This window comes from Asterias amurensis, chromosome 9 (assembly GCF_032118995.1).
Source record: "Asterias amurensis chromosome 9, ASM3211899v1".
Classification (NCBI taxonomy): Eukaryota; Metazoa; Echinodermata; class Asteroidea; order Forcipulatida; family Asteriidae; genus Asterias; species Asterias amurensis.
The window spans coordinates 23,445,796-23,466,716 of record NC_092656.1 but is presented as its reverse complement, the minus strand read 5'-3'; the positions used below and the strand labels follow the sequence as shown (position 1 = coordinate 23,466,716).

General features: G+C 38.2%; 3 protein-coding genes and 1 non-coding gene across 6 annotated transcripts in view; 2 read left to right on the top strand and 2 right to left on the bottom strand.

The window, feature by feature from the left end:
* Positions 1-927: 927 nt before the first annotated feature.
* On the top strand, positions 928-4,587 carry LOC139942262 (uncharacterized protein C9orf85 homolog). The gene is made up of 3 exons (XM_071939056.1): positions 928-1,245; positions 2,297-2,410; positions 2,970-4,587. Exons 1-3 carry the CDS (start codon positions 1,040-1,042, stop codon positions 3,202-3,204), a joined length of 555 nt encoding a protein of 184 aa, XP_071795157.1. The 5' UTR covers positions 928-1,039; the 3' UTR covers positions 3,205-4,587.
* Positions 4,588-6,728: 2,141 nt separating this feature from the next.
* Positions 6,729-17,912, bottom strand: LOC139942261 (mitochondrial import inner membrane translocase subunit TIM44-like). The gene is made up of 15 exons (XM_071939055.1): positions 17,820-17,912; positions 16,194-16,301; positions 14,915-15,010; positions 14,203-14,280; positions 13,719-13,799; positions 13,005-13,154; positions 12,347-12,416; positions 11,729-11,795; positions 11,088-11,173; positions 10,687-10,779; positions 9,781-9,905; positions 9,446-9,496; positions 8,753-8,842; positions 8,111-8,221; positions 6,729-7,820 (listed from the first exon to the last, which is right to left on the bottom strand). Exons 1-15 carry the CDS (start codon positions 17,910-17,912, stop codon positions 7,701-7,703), a joined length of 1,419 nt encoding a protein of 472 aa, XP_071795156.1. The 3' UTR covers positions 6,729-7,700.
* A 1,643-nt stretch (positions 17,913-19,555) lies between these two features.
* On the bottom strand, positions 19,556-19,628 carry Trnav-cac (transfer RNA valine (anticodon CAC)). The gene has a single exon. It is a non-coding gene; the product is annotated as a tRNA-Val (tRNA).
* Positions 19,629-19,742: 114 nt separating this feature from the next.
* LOC139942260 (chromodomain-helicase-DNA-binding protein 1-like) overlaps positions 19,743-20,921 on the top strand; it is a 42,925-nt gene continuing 41,746 nt past the window's right edge. For 2 of the 3 annotated variants that reach the window (XM_071939052.1, XM_071939051.1), the window contains exons 1-3: positions 19,743-19,803; positions 20,112-20,235; positions 20,555-20,841. In XM_071939052.1, coding sequence (XP_071795153.1) covers positions 20,227-20,235; positions 20,555-20,841 — 296 coding nt within the window. In that variant the 5' untranslated portion in view covers positions 19,743-19,803; positions 20,112-20,226. The remainder of the gene's footprint in view (positions 19,804-20,111; positions 20,236-20,554; positions 20,842-20,921) is intronic. The other variant, XM_071939053.1, reaches the window with a different exon arrangement.

Below are 20,921 nucleotides of genomic sequence, written 5' to 3'. Positions count from 1 at the left end.
TACCAAGTATAGTTTTTATGCTAACAATTATTTTGAGTAATTACAAAGAGTCCCAGTGCCTGGGTGTCATCATCAGTGAGACAACTAGAAGGGCAGCAGGAGTGGGGCTAAGTGCCCCTGCTGAGAAACATTCATCTGAGGTTGTAGAGAAACTGAAATGAGTTCTCAATCCCATGACAAAAATAAAATGCAACCAAATCATTCGCGCAAAAGAAATTCCAGTATTTCTTGTTTATGAGTGGGGCGTAGAGCAGATGCGCACGTTGGTAACGTATTTGAATCTAGAATGAATAATGTATGGGTTAGTACCCCCCTGAAACACCGTCCTGCCCAACCGTACCGGTATACATTTTAAAGGCTCTCCTTGCAAACTAATCAAACCTGTCTGCCTACGACTCCTTAGTCAAACACCAACCCCAGAGTATGACACTATCATCCCAAGCAGAAGCTATTTTTTGAGAGTGTTCCAGCACAAGGATCAAGGGTCCTATATATTACAGAGATAGGTTCGACATTCATTTTCAAGTGGTATTTTAGTTTCTGCTTCATTTTGAAATAACTAAAAGCAAAACTTTGAAAGAACCTTCCATTTATTATGGGAACTTCACTCACACTCATTTCAATTGTCAAACAGGTTTTGAGAAAGTGATAAAAGTTGGAATTTGATAATGAAATGCAGTGATTTATTCATGACATTGTGGACTGTCATGTAAATTCCCCCAACTTGCTCACTATGTATCCATTAAACATTTGAGCGAGCAAGGATTATTTCCTCCCTTCCCGAACTATATTGATTAATAAACGCCTGTTTTGTAAACAAAAGCACGTGTTAAATTACGCGCCTCACGGACGCTGCCATTTTGTTTTCCCACGGTCGTTCGTGATTGGGCAAAAAAAAACACGGTCAAGGGTCAAACAACCAACCAAAGTACTTTTTCTGAAGACTCGTGCGTGGTGTTCGTGTAAAATACTGCTCTTTACAGTTCTAAAGAAACTGATATTTTTCTGAAACAGTGAGAATCGACGGTAAGTTGGAAAGATGAGTTCACAGAAGGGAAACATGAAGAAAAAACAGCAAAAGTATCAGAATTCTATGGCATTTAGGAACGACATGCACGACACGAGCCATCAAACGAAAGCTCTGAACAAGATGACCGTTGGTGGCGTGTGTACTCGATGTAAAGAACAAATCGAGTGGAAGATTAAATTTAAGAAATACAAACCTCTGAAGCAGCCCAAGAAATGGTAAGTATTTCTTTTGGTCTTGTGCTGGTTATTTGGTGATTATTTTTAAACATGAAAAAAAAAAAAAAAAATGAAATGAATGATAGGCCTATAATTTGATTTGCTGTTGATTTGATCTTTTTTTTTTGGGAGTGTTGATTGATGGATGTTGGATTCATAACTCGCCCGATACAGTTGGCCACTCTCTCATAATATATGAACATTTAAAGTGATTGAATAAACCATTTCACAGTAATATGGTCCATGTTGAATCTCCACTGCCACTGTGGTGTGTAGCCCTGTAAATAGTGCCAATATGCTGGTCTCCCTCCGCTTCCGTGATGTTTACCAATGTGCATCACGAGGGAGCAGGAGGTAAGACACGTCGTCTGTCAGACAACTCAATACACTCTGACAAGTCATCAGCGAGTAAGACAACTTGACCTGTCAAACAACCCAACGGCTGGTACGGTCTCCAATCATTAGACAATTACAAACATGTTTCAGTCGTTTACCCATCGACTTCTGTTGATTTGTCTTGGCACTCCGTCGAGTTATCTGAAATCCACATCACAAGCGCCGACTCAATGCTTTAGTCTTTTTTCGTGGTGGCGCTTTGAGCAAAGAATACTACATCGACCCAAAGATTACTCGTCTCACTTGGAGCAAGTTCGAGTGGGTACATTTAGTCGACCCGTGGTTGACTACTGACCAGCAATGTACATGCGCAGTGACGTACCCACTCAAACGTCTCATTTGGAAGTCTAGTCAACCTTCCACCTTTTCGCTATAGTGTCACTGGTTCCCCTCTGCGCTTTACACATGTTAGAATGGAACATGCTAATGAGACCAGTGTAGAAACCGTAGGCTCAAGGCTGGTTCCAAATGGTCGACCACAGTAGTCAACCAATGGTCGACCAGCCTGGGTTCGAGTGCAAATAGTCAACCTTTAACCTTTGTACACAAACACGAGAGCTTGAGTCAGGTGCTCTTATTCGCTCGCCATGACATGCCAAATTTATGTGACGAATGATGACAGCTGAAACAAATGTTTTTATTGTTTATTCCACAGCACCAGATGTGAAGAGAGATCAATCTGCAAGGCATATTACATCTTATGCAAACCATGTGCTGCAGCTGCCAATGTCTGTGCCAAATGTGGCAAAAATGAAGAAATTGTCACTGGGTGAGTAACCAATCATTATCACTACTTTCAAGCAAACTTGAATCCTTGCTTCTGATTGGTCGACCCTTAATAGCAACAAATGGTGTTATAAAAAATTATATTGCATGGCCCATATCACATTGCGCTGTTCTAACTCCGAGTATTGAAAAGTGTGGCAAAAAGAATTATGTAAACAAAACTTCCATTGATAAAATTAATTGTTTTCAAGTTATAAGTGACTGATCTTGTCTTTGCTCATAATTATAAAGGTGGTCCAGTAGTTAGACTGCAGAACTTGCAATTAAAAAGTTGTGGGTTCGAATCTCCAAGCTATCCACTGTTTTTACAATGACTAGAATAAGTATTGTCGTTTTTTAACCTGAATCACAATTTCTTGATTTGTGCAATTTATAATTATAGACGATAAACTAATGGTTGTATGATTGAAAGAGATTGGCTGCTGCCAGCTTGGCATTCATTTATATCCCCTTATGGGAGTTTGCCGAGCTCCCTTGATGGGAAGATAATCTAAACAACCAACTCATCGCATGCAAATCTTTGTCTTGTCCTCAAATTCCAGACATGGTCTCTCGCCAGATGAAGAGGCATCCCAGGCGAGCAACTTAGAGGGGGAGCTCAGGTACCTGTCTGAAAGACAGAGGAGGTCTTTCTTCCGCAGTCAGGAGAAGGGAGGACATGATGGAGGGAGTGCCAAGGAGGCCAGAAGTATAAGCAAGGAGCAAGAATTGGACGATGAGGATGAGGAAGATGAAGAATCTCAAGACGATGTTAATGAGAGGACTACTGACTCGTGAAGATTGTTCTGTGTCGTGGTCGAGCGGTCTTATCATCACAGTGTGGATTTGACCTGGTCGTGATTCAGGGATGAGAAATTACAGACATTTATCTGAACTCGGACTTTTTAAATTCTCTGTGATCTACTTCTGTAGTGCTGAGGACACTGTTCCTAAATGTTCTGTGAAATCTGAACCCTAGGGGTTACCAACAGGTTGAAATGCAGTCATCTTGCTAAAATGTGGTTCCTAGTTTCAGTCCCCCCAAGAACTTCGCAGGGACTCTCACACCTAACTTTTTTGATTGAGCAAGGCACTTAACCATAACTGCTTCTCATCTCCCAGGTGTGTAAATGGGAACCTGAGAGGGCTGAGACAGCAGTGTGTTGGATTGACCCATTGGTGCAAGCAGCTTGGGATTGTATGCTCCTCAGGGAGTTAAATAAGTTAGAGGAATGGTCTAAAAGTGCGCCTGGTGAACAGTAGACTTGTGGACAAGTCATTAAATTATCCTACGTGATGAGATAGTCGAGTTGTGGCGGTCACTGCTTGTGCGCTAACTAGTGGTTGCCAACTTCTACTCAAATGGGACCCTAGTCATGAGAGCAGTAGTCTTGCGGGGCCGTAGCACTCTCAGGAGAATACTCAGAACGCTATCACCGTGACAGACATTTAACGACTTGTCCAGAAGTCTAGGTGAACAGGGATAATTATGTTGTAAAAGCACCTTGATCTACATGTAGAAATTTTTAGCCATTCAGAACTGGAGTTACTCACAAATAGATGTGAAATCGATGTTTTAAAGAATGAGAAACTTAAAGCCATTATACACTTTCGGTAAAAAAAAAAAAAGTTCACAGATTTACAAATAATTTACAGGGTTTACAGAAGGTAATGGTGAAAGACTTCTCTTGAAAAATTAGTTCATGAAATGCTTTACTTTTTGAGAAAACAGTAAAACAATATCAATTCTCGATAGCGAGAATTACGGATTTATTATAAACACGTGTCATGACATGGCGAAACGTTTGGAAACAAGAGTGGGTTTTCCCTTTTTTTTCTCCCGACTCCGATGACCGATTGAGCCAAAATTTTCACAGGTTTGTTATTTTATATATAAGTTGTGATACACGAAATCTGGGACTTGGACAACACTGATTACCGAAAGTGTATAATGGCTTTAAGACTTATCTCAATTCAGATTTTTAAGTCGGCCCAATGAAGAAAATCTGCTGGTTCCATACTTTGATGTGAAATGGGTCACCAAAAAGTAGAAATGCCAGCGTTTTAACATAGCTTTCTCAAAGACACTGGACCTTATTGGTAATTGCCAAAGAGCTCAATTGGTCGTCGAAGTTGCTAGAATAGTAATGAAAGAAAAAACACCTCTGTTGCATTACCAATGAGTAACTTTTAGCTAAATAAAACATGAATACTCTGTCAGTGCTGCTGATCGCTGTAAACAAACTTATAAACATATATTATTTGAATTAAAATAGTGAATAATAGTCATTACAGCTTATTCTGTACAACATAAATCAAGTTTATTTTATCGCTGTTTGTACAAATACATACAATCCTGAAAATTTTATTCAAAGATCACGTTATGATTTTGATTTAAATTTGAAGGAAGATCACAAATATGAATGTATAACCCGTGGTCATTGTTAGTTATTATCATAAAAAAGTTACCTTAATCATGAATAAATATAGCGCTTTAAACAAATGCCCGTCTTAAACTGTATTCATATGTGTGGATTTGTTTTGTCAAAAGACTAGTCTCTGTCAGCAGGGAGTATTTGTTTAATGCATTTTGATGATGACAATAATGTTTTGGTTGATCTTCTTGTGTACATATTCCATAAATACAATACAAAGTTTCAAGACCATGCCAGGCGTATATTGATCAGGATTATTTGCTGAATCAAGGCTTTCTCGAAATCGTCTAGAGGCTTTTAAATTTGTTGAAAGAAGTGGAGCAATCACCTTAGGGTAAAAAAGACAGTCCACATTGTGTCCCAACCTGTAGTTTTGTATTTCTGATATGATGCACAGAGTCTGTAATACTCCTGAATTGTAACTTCACATGGTTATGGGTCTAGAAGAAGGGGAACCAACACCACAAGCCATTTTCATGAATTTTCACATTCGTCAAATGTCACCCCTGCCATGCTGTTGCCAAATAGAGTCTGGCAACTTTTAATTTTATCAACAAGTCACTTAAAAAATGTAGAGTCCTTGGCTATGCTGTGTGGCTGTACTCTCCCTTAAAGGAACACGTTGCCTTGGATCGGACGAGTTGGTCTATAAAAAAGCGCTTGTAACCGTTTGATATAAAATGTATATGGTTAGAAAGATGTTGTAAAAGTTGAATACAATGGTCTACAGAAACATGCCTCGAAATTGCGTGGTTTTCCTTTTACCTCGGCGACTATCACGGTCCCATAAATGGCTGACCGTGTTATCTCGCACAGTAAAAGGAAAACCACGCAATTTTGAGGCAAATTTGTGTGGATCATTATACTCTACTTTTGAATTATCTATCTAACCATATGCATTTCATAACAAACGGTTTCAAATGCTTTTCAACGACCAACTCGTTCAATCCAAGGCAACGAAAAGGCCAGTCACACAGGCCCCGATAACAAGAACGAAAACGAGAACGATAAATATGCACGGCCTCGATTGGTTGAAATGCTCCACTCAGAACACGCCCACGCTCATTCAACCAATCAGGGGTGTGCATTTGTAACGTCATCGTTTTCGTTAATACCGTGGCCTGTGTGACCGGGGCCTGTGTGACTGGGCCTTAGCACATAGAATGCCGAGCTCAAATGCTTACAGGCTTTACGAAACTGGGACCTGCTTTGAACATGGTCTGTTACATGCCGATATGGAGCACAGGGTATTCCCCCAATTTTCCCTCAAGTTTAATACACTATTTTCCTCTTGTACTGAAGTGCTCCCCCTTCTGTTAAAATCCTCTAAAGAATTCCTGAGATCCCAAACACACACATAGGGGGACGGGGATACATACCCTGCACCAATACTGGAATGGTCTCTCATAAGCAGAAGTTGGATTGCAAATGTTTTCTGAATACACGTCTAAAAAAAATGGTATTGAGTTTATAAATTGCTTGGGAATATTTGTTAATGCATTTCTTATGGACTCTGTGCAGCCAGTAGAGTTGTTGGCATTAAGTTACTATTGAAACATAACAGGCTGCTGTATTCATCACTTTTTGCAGTGAGATTCCATAAATAAAACCATCATTTATTGATTCAAATTAGTCATCATTACTGATTCTGTTCCTTGGATAAGGGCAATAGCATCAAACGAAGCATTATCTCATCACCTAATAAAAAACAAAATAAACTTGTGCAAATGATAAAAAATCTATATGTTTCTAAATGTAAATAATATGAGCAGGACTTTCAAACTGTCTGGAATACAAGGTTAAAAATTCTATAACTGGCACGGTTCAATATTCACCCAAATTGTGTAGTTTTCATAAGAAATCTCAAAATATGCTGCACTATTAGTGTTTTTAACAAGAAAGTTTCAGAAAAGGCTGTTGACAAAGTTTGTGGATAAAATATTTCTCAGGAGAAATGTCTGACAAAACTGTACATACATGTTAATTTCTTCTTTTTGTATAGACTTTTATCAAGCTACAGCTTTATCTCCATCATCCACACTTCCAGTTATACTGTTATGGCTCAACAAAGAAATAATGGCAGCCCCCACCCCTCCCTCAACAATGGGAAAGTCCACAAAGCTTTCGGCCAAAAGACCTATTAGTCTCTAATTCTGCAGTTAAATCTTGATGTATGGATAGTACATAGATGTGTCTGACTGTCAGGACATCTTCCTTGGCTGGATAAGATAGGAGAGGAATGGTGAAGGCTTACACCTCTCCAACCCCAGCCTCTCTACCCTTGGTAGCTCACCGTATCGATACCTCTCGCCACTAACCCCTGGGAGGGAAGCACTGGAAATCAACGCTAACCAAGAAAGACTCCTCTGCAAGCATGCTTGTTGAAAACTTTCCAGCATGTGTAAAGATGCTTGTCAAGTGCTTAGCACAGGCATTTTAAAATGCACATATTTCGATGCAATACATTTCAAATGAATCGTGTTTTTATGTGGTCGCCCTAAACTCAATACAGTAAGACGTATCACAGGATCAAAAAAGCATGAGAAAGGTCCAGTTGCTGTATGACTTGATGCGTCTTTTGACAGTGTCTATTTATTTTAAAATATCCAATAAATTTGGATACTCTAAAGTCACACTTCCAGGGGTTACGATCGAGCAAGGTATTCTGGTAAAGAAAATGATGTGGCAAGATCGTTCACCAATGGGAACAAGGTTGCTCCAACCCATCACTGACCACTAATTTGCCGAGAGAGCTTAGTAGTCTCCATGCAGCAGTTGAATCCAGTATCTTTTTGGCCTTCAGGCATAACCTAATTCTCCACACTTAGTTCTGCTAGTCTTGCAACAAGCCTGCTATCATTAGACCCATTGTTGTGCAGTGTTGGCTGAGAGATCTAGTAGTCTCCATGCAGCAGTTGGATCCAGTATCTCTTGGTCTCTACACAGCACCCAGACGTAGGTTATTCTCAAAACTTTATCCTAAGAAAAAAGTATTAACGGTTGTAAACGAACAAGTGAGTGAGGCATAGTCCAATAACCTTTATCTCCTTTCTTTTCTTCTTGTTTTTGTTTATCGTGGAATGGTCTGTTGAAATAAGCACTGAGCTATCCCTATGGGATATTATGCTTGTTTTTTTTCAGGGGCACTCCTTAAAAAAAAAACCATAAAAAAAACCCCAAAAACATAAAAGTTAAGAGCAAGTCAAGATCTTCTAAGTTTCCGGAGTAAGAATTTCTAACGAGTGGGGCAGCCTTTACAAGCAACTTACCGGATCACCTTCTACGAGTTCATGTTTAGCATTACGAACAACCATGATCTGCTGTGCAGTGAAACTGATGACTAGGACCGGACCTTGGTCCATCATCTTACCCATAGAAAGCTGCAAAAACCAGACCAGTTACAAAACATGACTTCAAAGGGATGGTGCAGCATCGGTTTGTGCACAAAAATACATAAAAGGTAATACAGAATTGGTTAGGCTGACCAAATAGTCGCAGACAGTATTTGTGTTTTGTGTGATCAGCCATATACATGAAATAACAAACCTGTGAAAACTTGGGATTAATCTCTGTTGTGTGAGTAAGGGGGAAAAAGAAAAACCAGGCACAACTTTAATAATAATAAATAATAATACCAAAACTTATATAGCGCCCTAATCATGTAAACATGCTCAATTTTCAGCATGTAAACACAATCTCCTTCATTTTGGTTGCAACAATCAAAATCAGCCATTTTCTTTTCATTCAATAATTTTTTTTTAAAGCAAAATGTGTTCTCCCAAAGTATAGAGTTTGTGTGAGTGAGTAATAACGTTGACCTGAACACTGAAAAAACAAATCATTTTGGCAGATCAGAATTTTTTTTTAATGAAAATACAGACATATTTAATTTAACAGTGTACAGTACTTACATCTAAGTTATCAATATCCAATATCTTGTTATCAAATATATACCCCATCGCTTTGGCTTGTTTAAGCGGTGTAGCAAGCTGACTGTATGGCTGTAAAACAAAAACAAATGTAAGAGTAAAATCACAAAACATAAAAAGCTACTTGAGCTATAAGCTGACAAAGTAAAATAGCCAGAGAAGCTAAGCGTTCTTATGTCAACAGAACAGGACCCAATTTTATCTGATAAGCACAAAATTAAGCTAAGCACAACAAAATTATGCTTACCAGAATAAGGTTGCCAGTGAAAATACCATGTCACATGTACAATCTGTGACTGGTATCCTGCTTATTTGTGCTTAGCAGTAATATTTTCTGCTTATGCAGCTTTATGAAATTGGGCCCTGGCCTAATTTCACGACACTGCTTACAATAAAACACTGTAAATTAGACTACCTAATAGGCTATAGATTTATGCCATTCACAGGGCACTGTTACCCCAGAATTATGTGATAAGCAAAGCCATACAATTGGTTCCAGCTCTTGAGTGCACTGATCGTGTTGTTTTCCCACCTGATACAGTAGGCTATGTAGTGGACTTTTCAGGTTGTAAATACTTTTTTCAATGGGAAAAAAAAATCAGAAATCAAGGAAGAGTATCATTACTTCTTATACGAATAATAGAAATTTTCCCCCATTAAGAACTGAATACTTACAGCTTCATAGCACCAATCTTTGAGTACTTCTAAGTCACCTCGGATCATTGCCTACAACAACAAATCAGACACAATAACAACATTTCTATCAATAAAATTGTGTAATTTGTTGAAAATCTGTTACATTTGTGAAAATCTTCCTAGACATTAAAGTTACAAAGGAGCTATTAGTGCAAAAACACGGTTGGTAAAGGTAACATTTATTTTCAACCCTAATCGGTTGGATTTGTTTTAAAAAAAAGCATTAATTTTGAGATTACAATTGACATTTTACTTATCTGAATATACCATTTGTAAAGAAAGAATGTTTTCAGGATCTGGATGCTTTTTCTTACCTCTAGAACGTTTGGTATAATTTCATACTCGCAAAAATTCAGAAATTCTTGCTTCGAAAAATTGGGGTCAGCCTTGAGAATCTCTGTGAGTACCTCGGACATCTCTGTGGGTGAGAAAACTCCACCTACATGAAGACAAGTTTGAAACCATTTAATATATCTAATTGAGTTGTCCAAACTCACTCCAAGGGGTGATCGATCTCGCTTGCATTTCTTGCTCATAACCCCTGCAATTAATCATAATAATAATGACGTCTTCTATAGCACCGGTATCCACAAAGTGCTCATGGCGCTTGCTCCAGTAAAAAAATTCCCCCTTGGTTGTTCTCCACCAGTGCAAAGAACAAGAATAAATTCCAATGTCAATAAAATGTGCCAGATTGGGCCTGTGGCCGATCTACTCTATGCACCCACTCAAGTATGGTAACCGGCAAAAGAGGCATTACGTCAAAGAGCAAAAGCAAAGTAGCCTCTGTCCACAGGACTCAGAATGCTCAAAGTACAGACAGTGCTTAATACATAAAGCCCAGATCATACTTCCTGAGAATGCTTCTCGTGAAACAAAGTTGACGTCACAGCTTGACGATTATTTCGGAAGATTTAACTGCAGCTGAACTCTTCCAAATTGTTGTTGCAAATTTGTGAAGTCGAAATTCACATCGCATTCAAATTCGCAAGAAGTATGAACCAGGCTTTAGGTGATTATATTGGAGTATTCAATTCAATTCAATTTAATTAAATTCAAAAACTTAAATCATCCTCAATAGGCAACTACATCAGTTGGCCAGCTCCATATACAAACATTAACAGTAATGGCTAGAAATGAACAAAATATAAGCACTATTTGACAAGTTGACAATAAGCAGAGTAAGATAAAAAATTAGCAAAATATTCCAAAGGACTTACCAAGCAGTTGGCTGACCCTATCAGTGAGTAGCCTGGAAGCCCTTACCATCACATTGTCACTTTCATCATATTTCATTTTTAAGTCAAACACTTCTGTAAAGATGAGCAAGAAAGAAACAACACAACAATGTCAGTGAGGGGCAAGATCTGACAAAAAAAAAGTGGTGTGTTTATAACAACTGTACACATACAAATAAATCAGTGCAATAAGGTAATATCTTATGCTAAAAGCTTGTGTGTGGGCATTTACAAGCGGATTGTGGCAGGATTACATTTTGACATTGACAATTCAGGTTTGAACTTTGGGCTAATCAAATTTCCAGAGGAAATTAAAATGCACAATTTACCAACCCGGTAGGCTACTTTTAAAAAAGCCTGAGGGCAAGGCCTGCAATACTTACTATTGAAGACCTGGTTGTTTTCTTTGAAGTCATTCCATTGTTTATACCACCTAGAGTCTTTGTGTAGAACCATACCCGTATCATCCCTTCATTGGAAAAAAACACATCACATATTTCTTGATTAAATTTTTGAAGCTCGCCATGGCCTATCTCCCGTCTATGGCCCTTTTTTGAAACCACGGCATCCGCTCCAGATTCGGCCGAAGCTAGCTTTGCCCCACGGTTATTTTGACAACTGCGCATGCTTTGCTTTGCGTACATGCTCAGGGCTTCAGCAAGAGAACGGAGCCTGAAGCTGAATCCAAAGCCAAGGATTCGAAAAGGGCATGAATGGCTGATCTTCTGCTTAATTACGTTCCTGTTCATCATCTTCGTTCTCCTGGCCTATCCCTACTGACTCAAACTACTTTACCAGCCATTATCCATAAGGTTTACATTGTTGCAACTGGTACCCACTCATTTTTAGCTTAGCAAAGACATTAATTTGATAAGAAGTATTTTCTGCTCAACAGCTTTGTGAAGTTGGGATGAGTTCACAAGTGAATCATGTTTGAATCTGAATGGTTGACCATGCATATCAGGGTCAAAATAGAACAGGCATATCGGGGTCAAAATCCTAGTAAACTAACAGGAAAACTTACTCATTTGCTTCAAAGCTCCGCGCCTCTTGTCCTTCTGGTAAATTGTCAGTTCTCTTGCGTAGTTTCTCTACAAAAAGGATGGAGATATACATGAATGCATGAGCTCAACGCTACAGGGTAAACCATATAGCAGTGCATTGATGTACTGAAGAAATTCTTTAATTTCAATAAAAATATGATAATAATTTTGGAGGCTAGTCATCCTTAGATAAAGTTGAACAGCCTAGTGAGTAGCGGCATCATTTGTTTGAGCAGCAGGCAGTTAAGGGCCCATACCCATACATGAACCTGGAGTAAAGCCAGCGACCAAGAGTTTTTTATTGAGCATTGAAACGATTTGGTTGGTGAACTTACAAAGAATTAAGGGCACTGTACACGTTTGGTAATTGTCAAAGACCAGTCTTCTTACTTGAAGTATCCCAACATGCATACAATAACAAATCTGTGAAAGTTTGAACTCAATTGGTCATCAAAGTTGCGAGATAATCATGGAAGAAAAAACACCCTTGTCTTTGATTGAGAATAAAGACAGTCTACCTGCTTTTGACCTCTAGCAAAGGTGCCTAACTCAAATGGCATCATGTGCATATAAGGTTTACACCACAACGTAGTACTTACCAGGAGCTCTGTATGGCCTGGCCTTGTATGTGGTACTCTCATCAATCTCATGTTTGACTGCTTTTACACTCTGCCATTTAGAACAAATGCAAATATACACCATATGACTCTCTTGAGTTATGACTAGTATTCACATATTGACTGGCAATGTGGGCCTCAGGAAATATTTTGATTTATTTGTTGCTTTGTTTCTTGTTACATGTACCTTTCTAATTATTTATTCATTTATTTATTGATACTTTTTATTTATATTTTTTAATTAACAATTTGTTTATTTATTTATTTGCTTGTCTAATTTCTGGTGTTTGTTTTTGGTTTTGTTATTTTAAAATTGTGCTTTGTGTATATACAGATTATTTATATTTACTTTAAGTTATTTTTATTTTTCCAAAGAGAGTATATTATATAGTGAGTTTGCCTCCCTATGTGACTGGATTAACAGGCTTTCGAGCTACAGTGTTTAATTATACTTTTGTTGATCCTGGCCATCACATTAGGGTTGTTTTGTAATTTCCTGTGCCCTTACTGTTTGTATTGCTTTGTATTTACTTTTGTTTTTATATTATTTATTGTACATACTGTCTGCTTGTATATTGTTTTTGTTTAATGGCCAAATAAAGAATAAGAATAAAAATAAGAATATTAGATCCATCCTTACCTCTGAGATGGTCTTATAAGCAGCTGTCTTGGTAAGCTCTTCCCCTTGCTTGCTGACCTTCTCAGCAGCACCCTTTGCCGTCTTGGTGAAATCCTCTGTCATGGTCCCTGCCTTCTTGGCCCATTCTTGTTTCTGGACATCCTCAACACCCTGAGTTTATAAACCATATGTAAATAATGAGCAACAGGGAAACATGTGTGAGAATTTATTCTTGATACAGAGCAATTTTGACTTAAATAGTACCTTACAAGTGCAGTTCATTAATAATAATAGTGGCTTCAGATGTAGAGCTCATATCCGTCACTTAGTGAAGGTCAAGGCGCTTCAACACTAAGTGTTTGCCTGCAAGGTATTGTGGAGCTACGTTCAAACCTTTACTCCTTATTTTTACATAGCGCCATGCTCTAGTTTACAAGGTGCTGTGGTGCAAAATGGAGCCAATCAAACCAGGAACACCTGGGCAAACCCTTTTTATTTTAGACAAAGGATGAACAATCATAGTAAAGTGTCTTGCTTAAGGACACAAGTGTCACGACCGGTACTCAAACTCACACTCTGCTGATCAAAAATCCACTCTGCCCTGACACGTCATTAGTATGTTTATCCTATTCCTTAACACCAAAACTCTGATCCATGCTTATATAACATCAACCATTTAGAACAGATGTCATAGAACAACCATCCAGGAACGAAACCACTAAATAGAATATTCACCTTTTGAACTTTTTCTTTGATGTCAGTCATTGTTCGTTTGATTGCTTCAGATCCTCTGGAAGTCTCCGTTTCTAAATTTTCCTGGGAAAAAAACAAAAATCCAATCTTTCAGATTCCAATGAAGTTAAAATGTCCCCTCCCCCAATTGTTTTATTATTTACAGTGATGGTAATTGTAGACAGTTAGTAATTTAAAACCACATCAAATGATAAAAGAGCCTCTACTACCCTGGTAATACAATCATTTCTTAGTGTTATTAACTAAAACTTATGACTCAGTTTTAAACTGCTGCAGTGTCAAGGCTGTGCGATAAAGGACCTCCCACACAGCATGGTCCTTTGTATGGCAAGGTCACAACCCCGCCGGTTTGGAAGGTACATTGTAAGTTTAAGACAGAGTCTGCTATTGTCATATTCCAATCCACAGTGGATGATACTAGATGGTCACACAGTAGGAGGGTTAATACAGCAAAGCAAAGTCTTACATATTTCTTCCTCGCTTGCTGTAGAGCCTCAGACTTCTCAAGCTTATCTGCTTCTTCTCGAAACTTCTTGATGTTGTCCTTAAAAAATATATAGAATTAAACAGCTCAATAGAGGAAAATACAAGATATAACATTTCATGGAGATTGCACTGTCCGATTTTTATCAACCAGTTCCTTAGTGATTGAGTGCACCTAATAGGCTGCACCTCCGTATGCTCTCTTAATGCTAAGTTGCTTTAAATTGTTTGTTTATTCTTTGATGACCCCTTGCATATGATGTCATACTCTCAAAAAGCGCCATCCCTGAGGCCAAAAAGAGGCAGATCATTGGACGATAGAGCCTTTATGCATAAAAACGTGCGTTTGACCTCAGTGTACCTGGTAGCATTTCCCGAATATGCAAGGGGGGCTATTGTTTTCTTTAGAACCCTAATACACAACCATTTCCATCATTTTGGGAGTCAAATCTTTTGTACATATTTGTGCATGATTTTGACTTCCAAAAATGGCAGACAGGATAGGCATGTGTGAGTGCGCTGGGCATTGTGCAAGGGGTCTATAAATACTTTTATTGTTATTTTGATATGAAGAGAACTTTAATTCTTCAATTTATTTGGAAAATTTCCTGTGTTGTATCTTGCCTGCCAGGAAATGCCATGGAATGTACAAATACTACATTGTTTCATATGGGAGGTTTTCTTGAACCACTTACCTTCATTTCCTTGTTCTTTGCAATGTCCAGTTTGATATTATCAATAATCTGTCCAAAAAAGCTCTTCCTTTGAGGTTGCTGAGAGTAAGTCCTTGCCTGCCAAATATTAACATAAATTTATACATTTAAACAAAGGTTATAATAAAAAAAAAATTAGATCAGATGAAACTTAAGTTGTAAGCTTACAGAACAGTCCACTGGGTCAAAGGTCGGCAGGCATAAAGTGTGCACAATTCCACTAAAGAGATAAAATCATGTTGAGCAGTTATCATTCAATACTGAGTTTTGAAAAATTCTTTTATAATTGCAAACTAATCTAAAATATCATGTTTTAAGAGGTCACTTTCAAACTAAACAAACATTACTTTCAGAAGTTGTCCTCAAATGTGCTTTAGAATTCTGTAAGACTATTGATGGCCAATCTATTCACTTAGAATTGAACAAAGACAAATTTACTAGTGCTGGAGTTGAACCAACAACCTCTGGACTAACTTGCTGGCACTCTACCAACTGAACTATAGTCCTTTTCACACTACAAAAAATCTCTGTGTTGGACACAGATACGATCCGGATAATGTGCACTGACCTTTTAACACTACAACTTTTCAACAATGTGTCGATCCGGATATGGCGCATTATCAGTGTCAAAACCAACCCTGCCTGGGAGGTGGGTTGATAAATCTCTATCAGTGTCGATGATTCCAACACGGATCGAAAGCTGTAGTGTGAACACCTCCGGGTTAATTTCCGATCCATGTTGAGTGTGCGTGGCGGCATCCACGCACACTACATGCACTACAGTACAGTTGTCAAGCGCGTACAAAAGGCGCTGCGTACATAAAGAGTAGCCGCGTCCTGGATCCTTTCTCAAACCACGGCTTTGGCTCCGCGTGCTGTGTACGCAGCTCAGCCTTTAAAAATAACCTACATCAGCACGCGGAGCCTGAGCCGGAGCTTAAGCCGAGGTTTGAGAAAAGCCTACCAGCTTCGATCTGTGTAAGATTTTGCAGTGTGAAACGGTCCCACAATATCCGGATTGAAAGTTACACGTGTAACCAAAAAGCTGATTTCACGCAGAGCTAGTGTGAAAGCGAAGCTGTTTGTATCCGTGTTGAAATTTTACTGAACCAACACGGATCCTATCCGGATAAGGTTTGACACGGATAGAAGGTCGACAGTGTGAAAAGGCCTAATCTTAGTCTAGCCCTATGTTGGCAGTCTCCCCATTTTGTCAATACTTGTTGTCGGGGGGTGCCTTACTATGCATTTTATAACTTACCTGGGCTAGCCTGAAATCCAGCTGTTTTTGTGTAGCATTTCCACTTGTCATTGGTGACAATCTCGCTGTTTGGTATGGAAGTCTCCATAACAGCTTGGTACTGGTACACTAGGATATGACAATATATCAAAATGATGAAAAAGAAAATGTAAATCATTTGTTAATTATTGTTGTTAACTGCTAATGTGGTGGTAGCAGGCCTATATGCTTCATTTTTGAAAGGGCAAGGGCACCAAGGCGTTTATCTTTTTGGTAAAGTGCACCCTATGAGGAAATTGTAAATTTCTACTGGAGCATTTCAAGGGCACCAAGGCATTCACCAGGGGCATGGAGGCAATCGCCTTTATTGCCTCCGTAAAGTATCAGGCCTGGGTAAGTAGGCTCAGTCATAATAGACTGTGCAAGTCTCGCGCGGATTTGAACTTCCGGGACCATTGTGGTCCCAACCTAATGGGGTTTTACGTTGGGTAGATTTTGTTTCGTCTAATACTTTAGTTAAATGTAGTTTATGACCATAAAAATGACATATGTTGTTACAAATGTAATACTAATTAACATCAGGTATTTTTATAAATAAGTTGGCGGTTGATGCAAACTGAAGAATTGGTGGCCTGTTTGATTTGAAATACTTAGCGGCCATCTTGAAAAAAAATAATAAATAGTAAATAGTAAGGCCCTCATCCTCCTTTTTTTTGAAAAATCCGGACGATCAACTGGTATTTTTGGTTATTTGGCCTTAGTTACACCATCCCAGTTTTGCGGTGGTTTGTGCAGATAAAGACAAGACAAGACAATTTTAACGAACAAATAACCATTGTAAAAAATAAAATAAACATTCTTCTTCAAACATCATCATGATCATTGTCATTATCAATAATTAATAATATTATGGTAAATTATTAATATTATAAGTCATACGATCAGATGATGATGATGATGCTGTTCAAAAATTCAACATCAAAATTTTAAATTAAACAAAAACAAAAACATCGGGAACTTAAATTTATTTGTTGTACTGTTTACTTGCTCCCCTCATATCTTTATATTTGTTTAATATCTGTAAGTTGTAATTTTATTCTTGTTGTCTATTTTTGCCATGCCTTTCTTGTAAAAATGTATTGTTTAGTCTTCTTCTTTACACAGGGAAGACAAATTTCATGTTTTTTATCATAACAATAAATATTTTTAATCTATACTATTATTACTAATCTATTCTAAATCTTTTAAATAAAATATATTAAATTTAAATTTTAAATGAATTAAACAGAATATCAAATTGATTACAAATGTATCGAACTCCTTCATCATTCCAAAATATGTATTGACTCAAGTATTCGTATTGCTATTCATTTAAATCATTGCATAAGCCGGTCACTAACTTCCCACACACCACCGCCACGCATGAATGAATAGCCCGGTATTTCATCAGTTGAGTTGTGAGTTGAGGTTGAGTAAAAAATAAAATCACACGTGCATATTTGCGTACGCTAAACATAAAGAACAACCATGAAATAAGCTTAAACAAAATACCAATTACGCCACTTTCATTTATTAAATACATTCTTCAACTTCTAATTTACCATGCGTTTCTTGAAACTTATACAAAATAGTAAATTAGAAACTTACGTGACTCGCGAGTTTCGCAACGGGGGCAGCCATTTTGTTAAAGTATACGTGCTTATTGAGGATATTGTGGAAACCCATGGGCTCTGAGTGCATGAAAGGGGTGATTAATCGTTGTACTCTTGCACCAGCGCAATATGAAATTAACTCCGCCCCCTCCATATGATACTCTATGTGATATAATACGGTAGAGTTTGCCCTTTTCGAAACTACGGATTTGCTTTGGCTCGGTCACTTTCACAGTGATTTTTTTAACAGGCGGAGAGAGGGCCAAAGGCTAATAATCGCAGTTTCGAAAAGAGCCGATTGTCATGTGGAGGAAATTCCTTCACTCTGGGATGCATGTGGTTAATATGTGGGGACTGGACTTTTACATTCTTATTTAAGTGCACATCATCCGTAGTCTCCAAGCCAATCATTGCTGTATTTGTATTTTTATTTTGGGTCTGGATATGCATAATACTACTCCAATAAAGCGGGTAACACCCTATAACACCCACAGTCAATTTCGTATGACCTCTTTTGATTGCAATTGCCAATTGATTGAATGAAATTTATTGATGTATTTTTGTATTGTGAACTTGAACTTTGAAATAGTTGTTGTCTGATATATCTAGGGTGTGGCTCTATTCCTACCTCCATGGGTGGGGCAAGTTATTCCTATGTGGAACGTTCATAGGATGAGAAAAAAAAGCTAGGTTGAGGTCCAAGTAAGACTAATTTTAAATACTTGATTTTGATTACGCCGATCCCCTATTGAAGAATAACAGAAAAAGCTTACATAACACGATTTGCCGTTTCTTGTTAATAAAAAAAAGTACTATAATTCAATTCAATTCACTTTATTTCCAAATCTTGTTTACAAGCAAATGGAACAATGATAATGCATAAAATAATACTATAATACTACATTTACAAGCAAAGGCAAAATATACATTACGGGCAAAGCAACAAACATACAGAGCACAAGGTGATGGAGTTGGAGGGGCCCATAAAGCTTGTCGAGTATGGACACAGAACAATAAAAAAAAAATGGAAAACCAGAATTAGGCAACAAGACTATAACAGGTAAATAAGTGAATACAGGACATAATAGAACTAGGCACAAGGTGATAATTTGAATACATGATCTTTTTCGTCAATTACTCGTTAACAATTTTGTTAAAAAAAAGATTAAAATTTGGCCAGTTTGGAAAGTTACTTTTACTTTTAGACGGCTAGAAGTAAAACTAGCCCGGAAGGTCACGTGATTGTTTGTACCACTTTTTGGTTTGAACAATCACGCGACCTTCGTTTTTGTCTTAAAAGGCTCAAACACGGCCAAATTTGATGAATTGTTTGGGGGACTGTTCTTCTTCATTCCTGGAAGACCGTTGAATTCATATCTTAGTATATTTTGTAGCCCAAATAGCCCAACTCGGCCGGTGTGTCCCTTTAAGCTTACTTTTAAACATACTCAAAGAATGGCATTAGTGAGAGGAGTGTTCAAAGAGTTCCAGAGTTTATTTTTAGGACCTTGGTATTTAATACTATTGTGGGAAAGAAGGTAAATGGAATGTGAAAGTGTGAAGCTTTACGGGTACAATGAGTATGGATGGACAGATTATGGGTGAAAATGATGGAAGCAAGGCAGGAGGGTAAACTGTTGTGAGCCAGTGTAAACATGAATGTACCCAGATGAAAAGAAAAGATGTCATTCAATTTGATTCTTTACAAAAAAAATAAACGAAAAAAATCATTGTTTTCGCCCGGGATCGAACCGGGGACCTTGCGCGTGTGAGGCGCACGTGATAACCACTACACTACGAAAACCCGTTATGACATTGAGGATTTTCAAGTTATTTAAAATATACATATATATATTTTACCACTGCGCAGATGCAGTTGATTAATTTTCTCCCCTTACGCATGCGTGGTTGAGATAAAGTAATAATATGGCGTCGGAAATTGCAAAATTGTTTTCCTTGGGACCATGTCGCAGACAGAGGTGATATTTGTCGAATTTGCATGACAGTTTTCACTGCTAATGTGCATTGTTTGTGTCGTCTTATTTGTGCACTAACGAGTCAAGAATATTTAGAGTTAATTTCTTTCTTAAAATGCACGTGAAAATTAAGGGAAATACGCATTGATTTTCCAGATCGTGACACGACTGCTTCGTTCGGCGGGTCAGAAGTCATCTTTGTCGCTTCGTGCTTCGTCGAAATACCAACATTATTTAGAACTTGAAATGTGTAGTTTTGTGTGTGCACAATTTTGAAATGATAGCTTAAATGAATCTTTCTTAATTTTCAGCGAGGGAAGAACGTATTTTTGCAAATAGAGTTTGTCTCACTTTTGTAAAAATCGCACGACGATAATCGCATGTGAACAACATTTCAAAGCGAGGGTGCGGTGCGTCGCATCAAACATGAACCAGGTTAATTTTTAAATTTGATTTATTATTTATAATTTCACACTTTTCCGAAAAACTGTTTATGCCAACTATTACACAATGCATGTGCTAAACATTCCCCAAGCTTGTCTGCCAGTTATTATTTTGTTTTGGTTACAAATGATGATAAAGCACAGACTATTTTGTCAATCACGTTTTTGTTTTGTACCCGACATTTTCCCCCGCATATTCCCAATTGAAAAACACCGTATTTACTGCGTCGTCTGCATGCGATTGCATGCTTTTTATTAATCCACCTTTGCTTCCCTTCCTTCCCTTCCTTCCCTTTGCTTTTGCACACCAGTACCCCTTTTTGTCATCCGATGGCTATCGGGGGTTCCCTCCCAAACAGCCAATAAACCCGCACGTTTCACCGGCCAGCACGTTGCCGGCTGCTCCGCCTGCTTCCACCGCTGCTCTGTTAACCACCGCTCCGCTGCCGAGCGATTTACCGGAGTCTCCGGCGTTCATCTATACCCCTTCCAAACATCATCAAAACCTACAGATAATGCAGCAAGATAGATCATCAGATGAAGACGAAAAAATGCAAGACAACGGCGACAACACTTCGGAAGAAGAGAACAATTCCAGGTAGGATTATTGTGAGGCAAACGGTTGTATTTTTCTTTTAAAATTTCGACTGTAACATCGTTTGAAGCAGACGACAAAAC